Source organism: Vipera ursinii (genome assembly GCF_947247035.1).
Source record: "Vipera ursinii genome assembly, chromosome: Z".
In the NCBI taxonomy this organism is placed as follows: Eukaryota; Metazoa; Chordata; class Lepidosauria; order Squamata; family Viperidae; genus Vipera; species Vipera ursinii.
Genome location: NC_139517.1, coordinates 50,241,537 through 50,247,536, shown reverse-complemented (window position 1 = coordinate 50,247,536; position 6,000 = coordinate 50,241,537). Strand labels below are relative to the sequence as shown.

The following is a 6,000-nucleotide window of genomic DNA, read 5'->3' as shown; positions in this document are numbered from 1 at the left end:
GGTTGTAAAGAATGTGACCAAAGTGAGCCTATGAAATGGATCCATGGAGGAGGGATGTGGTGTGTCATCAGGACCAGAAGGTATTGCCAATTTTGATCATGTGTGGCTTTTTGATTTTGTTAATAGAAGTCCACCAGCCTTTGCAAACGCTTTTAAATAACCTTTCAGTGATCTCCAAGTCTCTTTTTGAGTTTTGATTTCATCCCAGACAAAATGGTATAGAATCTCCTGCTTGAGCAGGGATTGAATTAGAAGACCTCCAAGGTCTTCCAGCTCTATTCTGATTAATTTTCACTCACAGGCAAATTTTTAAAAACCCTTCCCTTTATAAATCAATATATCTATAGAAAATTTGAATTGTTGGGAGAGAATAATGTGTAGAAAAGTGAATAACTATACAAATAAGGATATTTGTAGTAATAAATTCCTCTATCATTCTTCAGAAAGAAATAATATTTTCATAATAAACATACTCCTCAAGTCAAATTCAATTCCATTGATGTAACATTTTTGGCAGCAATGCAGAAGTGACTGCCACTCTCTTCTTCCAGAATTTTTTCAACTTCCAGTCTGTCCTGCCACTGTGAATAGTAGTCTACCATCCAAGTACTAAACCAGGCCCAACACTGCTTGATTTTGGAAGTCAGCCAACACTGGAAGTCAGCGTCTTTGACTTTTATTTTTTGAAGATTTCAGGGTGGTGGAAAGAGCAAACATAGATGACAAAATTTTCAATAAATTGTTTTAATCAAAGTACAGTATATTTATCAGGGTGGAGCTTTGAAAAGGCCAGTTCTACAAATTTGCTAAATAGGCATAGTGCTATGTGTGTTTTCATGAAGAAATTTCTCTATCTCCTCTTCCTAGAATGTTTTGCAGGAGAATGTCAGAAAATATTGCAGGATATTTGGATGCTATCCTAGCACCATTACTACTATCACCATCAAAATTAACATTTTCTATTCCCATAGATGGAAATGCTAGTAAATTCATTATGTTTCTGATACAATAAAATAAAGGAGGAGGGTCAGGAACAAAAGCTACAATGTTTATATATTTCTGAATGTTAAGAGATGTTACTTTATATTAAAATAATGACGTCTTAGGTATGCCTAGCAGTGAGACATTTCTGCTTCTCACTGTCTGTGACATAGGCCCAGAAATCTTAATATGCATTTCTCTAGAAATGAATAAATGCTTTGTGCAGCCCACTTCAAACTTACCAAGGACTGTTGTTGACATGCAGCTGCTTAATGGTTAAAGATAATGTCCTGCCTTTTTAAGGCTTAGATTATCTTTTACTAATGCCTTTTTGAAGGCACAGGAAAACAAAACAGTTGGAAAGTGAACGAAATTATTCAATCTATGTGGAAGCACATTTACAAACTTTTCACTGGGAATGTACATTTTACAATAGGTGCTTTGGTTTAACAGTCCAAATACATTATTATTTTTTAAATGTTAATTTTATTAATGACTTATCAGATAATATAAACACTTATACAAAGTCATTATCCTGGATGCCATCTATACAGCTTCAAATATGTGCAGCTTTTTATACTTCTTACATCAAAGCCCAGTATATTTAGTAATCCAGTCTCGATAGTAAGTCACTCGTGTGTAGACGCCAGGTTTATTTGGTTTTCCACATTCATCCCCCCAGCTCACTATGCCAACAAGGTACCACATTTGTCTTGAATCAAATGTCATCAATGGACCCCCGGAGTCACCCTAGCAGGAGAAAAAATATTTTTAGTATGAAGCAAAAAAAATAAATAAAAAAGCTGACACTTATATTCATCATATGTCTTTGTGATGTTAAAATGAATTTTGTGGTTTTCAACTTACTTTTTCATCACTATTTTTATGCATTTCACAAAAAAGCAAAAATGTTATGCCTATAATTATCTGATGATTTTCCAACCAACCCTGAGAAAGAACCATGAATTTTGTTTGAGTCAAAAAAGGCAGTGCATACCCAAGAACTATTACTTTGTATTGCGAACTGTATACATGTGAGGTACACAAAAATGTACATGTTGTAATTTTCCATTTCTGTTAAATGAATAGGCATATAGAGGCACTTAGCTAAGGTACTTTTAGGAAAGGAGATATAATAAGCTGAAGGAATAGAAAGGAATTATATATACTGACTTAAAGCATACTTTTAGAATAGTGCACACTATTGTAGAATAGCATATAGCTTATGAATAACATATTATTCAATTTATATAAGGTTTAGTCTTTATAAAAACTGCTTAGAATTAGTATTTTAAAGTATAACTATGAACCAAAGTGCAGCCATGTTTAACCGAAGCATGAACTCTGTTACACACATAGCTTTTAGATGTAAAGTAGGCACTCTTATAAGACATAAATCTTTTATCATTGCAATTATCCAGTTTGGGTAACAGTTCATCTTGTAGATAAGGCTATATCCTTAGTTAGCAGGATGTTACAAATCATGCCATAGAAAAGGGAGTGAATATAAGATAGGAACAAAAGGGGTTTTGATCTAATAATTGGAGGGTTTGGTAATTGTAATGGTTGTTAGGCAGTCATAAAGCATGTGACCGGGTGGGCCTATCACTTTGGAACGATGTCACATGATGCACGGGACAGGGTATAAAAACCTATGCAAAAATTGATTCAGGTGTGGACTCTGGGATTTGCCATTTGCAAAAACTTTAATAAAACTTGTTTTGTTTTCCAATACCCTTGGAGTTGAATTTTTATTCCTCACATATGTCATGGTTCCAATAGATGAAACCAGTAAAAGAACTTCAAGGCAAGAATTCTTTCTTAAAGAACATTTTATTTAGGAAACAAAGTATCAGCACTTATATAGTTGAATCCAAAAATGAGATTCCCTATTCCCAGATACAAAGTAGCAAATTGCAATTCCCACCCCACAAGAGCTGTCATAAATCACATTCCCCAATTAGTACAAAACACGGGCTTTCATCTCCAGCCCTTCAGCCCACCAAAACCTTATCAGAACACGTCCTTGAGTTTCCACACTTCTACATTGTTATGGGTAGCTAAATCCTCAGGCATGTACCCCATCCCCCTTCTACATCTGCACTCTAAAAGAATAGAAAGGCACATTAAAAGCAAAAGTAAAAATGGCTGCTGGTTCTAATTTGTCAGAGTGATGATATACATTGTCATAGCATTGACATCTGGCCCCCCCTTAACAAAAAGGCGTAATCCTGCAATTTAAACAGAAGCATAGGTTAAGGGTTGCCCCTTGTCTTATTGGGGTGTTGGTCATAGAATTTACAGATGAGCCTATCAGCTTTCACATCATTGGATTTAACCCAAGTGGCATCGGATAATGGGTATCCCTTCCACTGTACTAAATACTGTAACTTTCCCCTTAAAAGTTCTAGAATCAAATATACATTTTACTTCGTAATGTGTTTGTCCAGATGCCACTAGGGGACCAGTTGCTTTCTTGGGAGGAGGTCGTAAAGTGGACCCCTGGAAAGGCTTTAATAAACTACAATGAAAAACAGGGTGAATTTTTTCTAGGAGTTGTGGGAGTTTCAATTCCACTGTAACTGGGTTTATAATTCTGACAATGGGAAAAGGACCTAGGTATTTTGGTCCTAATTTCTTACTAGCCAATTTGAGTCATGCATATTTTGTGAATAAGTAAATTTCCCCCCCAACATGAAACGATCTCTGGGGAACCCTTTTCTTATCAGCTTGTTTTTTATAAGTCTCCAAGGCTTTTTTCAACATGGTTTTCATTTTGTCCTATACTTCCCCCACCCTGCCAGCCATTGGTCAAGAGTCTGGGAGGTAGATGGTCCTTGAGGATGCAGAGGTATTGGGTTGAATTCCTTCCCCGTAGGAATCTTAAAAGGCATAAAACCATGCTGCGATGAACGGTGTTGTTGTAAGCCACCTCAGCGAAAGGGAAGAGGTCAATCCAGTTCATTTGTTGATAGTCCACATAGCATCTACGTCCATTTGTACCCCTGTCTTGAGGACTATGAGCTTGACAGCTAGGGTAAAAGGGTCGTTTTCTCCCTTGTCATCGCTGTCGTAGGAGGCCAGAGTGGGTGTGGTTCCAGCTGGAGTCTCAGCTCTTTCCTGCATAGGTGATGCGGTCTGGATGACAGGTTCTTGTGCAACCCTGCTTGACTTTTCTTTTGTCAGCCACTGGGCAGGTTTCTTCTTCTCCAGCGGTCCCAATCTGCCTTTCTGCTGGGGATATGGGACCAGACAATTCACCGCTTGATGTCCCTGTTGGCCACATCTGAAGCACTTGATCGGTGGGCCCGTAGGTGGCTTAGGAGATTCCCCGGCTGTGGTTGCTGAGATTCTCCATGGTGGCAGCCATCTGGTTTGTTCTGGCTTCGACTCGGTTTCTGGATGAGTCGGCTTCTTATAGTGAGCAAGTTCGATGTCTAGCTTCACTGTCACTCGGTACCACTCTTGTAGTTGATCAGGAACTCCCCGAGTGATACAGGCCTGGGATAGATGGTCATCTAGTCCCTCTTTGAAGTGATGTACCAGGGAGTGCTCTGGCCACCTCTTAATCTGACCTGCCACCCTCCAAAATTCCCACATATATTCCAATGCAGGCCTGCTGGCTTGATTCACCTTGTGAATATATTTTTTGGCTTTGAGAGATATGGATGCATCCTCGAATCTGGTTATCAAACCTCAGATGAAAAGATGGAGGTTCCCTAGTTCAGTCGCTTGTTTGTTGTACAAGTTATTTAGCCACTCAGATGCTTCCCCCTCTAAATTGGCTGCAAAAACATTGACCAGGGCAAGTGGGGTCGGGGTAAAAATTGGCATTTTGGTTCATATGGGAATGCATCTGATTGAGGAAGAAAACCAACTTCTCCAGATCGCCGTCAAAAATGGCCTTAAAAGGTGGTGCAATTATAGGTTGCTGCCCACCTAATTGTTGTCCTCTCAGCTATGGTTCCATGCCCAACTACTGCTGGCCCCCAAGTGGCTGCTCTGCGCCTGGTGGTTGCTGTCTGTGCAACAGATTGCACACCCCAGCTGTTGAACCAAGTCGTGTTGAACCTCTATGTTCAGGTTGGCTCTAAGTGCAGGTCTCTGGCTCGGGTGATGGCGGTTGTGATAATCGGGGCTGTGTGACCAATGGTAGTAATGGTCAGGGCTCTCATGGTACCACTAGCAATCAGGGCTTCAATGGTTTCGGTGATGGTGTGGGCTTCAGTAGCATGGGCGTCTCTTGGGACTGTCATAACAATTCTGCCATCTGGGGCTTTCATGGCAGTGGTGCCTATCAGGAGACCTTGACGAGCGATGCTGGTCAGGGCTTCTCCGAGGGTCAGGACTGTCACAAAGGCATCTCTCAGGGCTGTCATAACAATTCCACCATCTGGAGCTTTCGCAGCAGTGATGCCTGTCAGGAGACTGTGACGCCGATTAGGCCTTCTCCAATAGCCAAGGCTGTCACTTCATGAGTAGCGTTCTGGACTCCTTGATGCTCAATGACAGCCTGGACTGTCATCCCATGACTGAAAGTCAGGACTCTTCCTCCCCACTGGGTTTGAGGTTGATGCTGGTGGCTTCAGTGTGGAGTAGCCGCCCAAGCTCTGTCACTGGGACTAAGGTTTCTTCTGGGCATAGATTAGTGCTGATCTTGCTGGTCATCATGCTCACTAATGGGCAAGGAGAGGGTGACCTGTCCCTCGCTTCTCACATCTAGCCCCTTGAATTTCTCCACCAACTTCCCCACCAATTGGGGACGGAGTGCAGACAGGTACTTCCACTCATCCGAAACTTCTGCCGCCACCAACCTTTTTGTTCTTCTCCGATCGGGGAAGCATGATTCCTGCAAGGCACCCACTTGCAACTCCGACTCAGCTACTCTTGAAGAACTCTTCCTCGATTGGGCTGTCTCGGGATGCTTAGCGGCTCCAATGGGCAGGGTCCACTCCCCAGGACCACAATAGCTCCCGCATTTTGGGTCTCACTCCCACTGCCAGCAGTTCCAAACTCACT

At 41.3% G+C, this 6,000-nt stretch overlaps 1 protein-coding gene across 1 annotated transcript in view; it reads right to left on the bottom strand.

The window, feature by feature from the left end:
• Positions 1-1,569: 1,569 nt before the first annotated feature.
• The window catches only part of LOC310649276 (transmembrane protease serine 11C-like), a gene marked incomplete at both ends in the record, with an annotated part of 66,200 nt that continues 61,769 nt past the window's right edge, over positions 1,570-6,000 (bottom strand). Inside the window, one exon of the mRNA XM_083377577.1 lies at positions 1,570-1,731. Coding sequence (XP_083233703.1) covers positions 1,570-1,731 — 162 coding nt within the window. The remainder of the gene's footprint in view (positions 1,732-6,000) is intronic.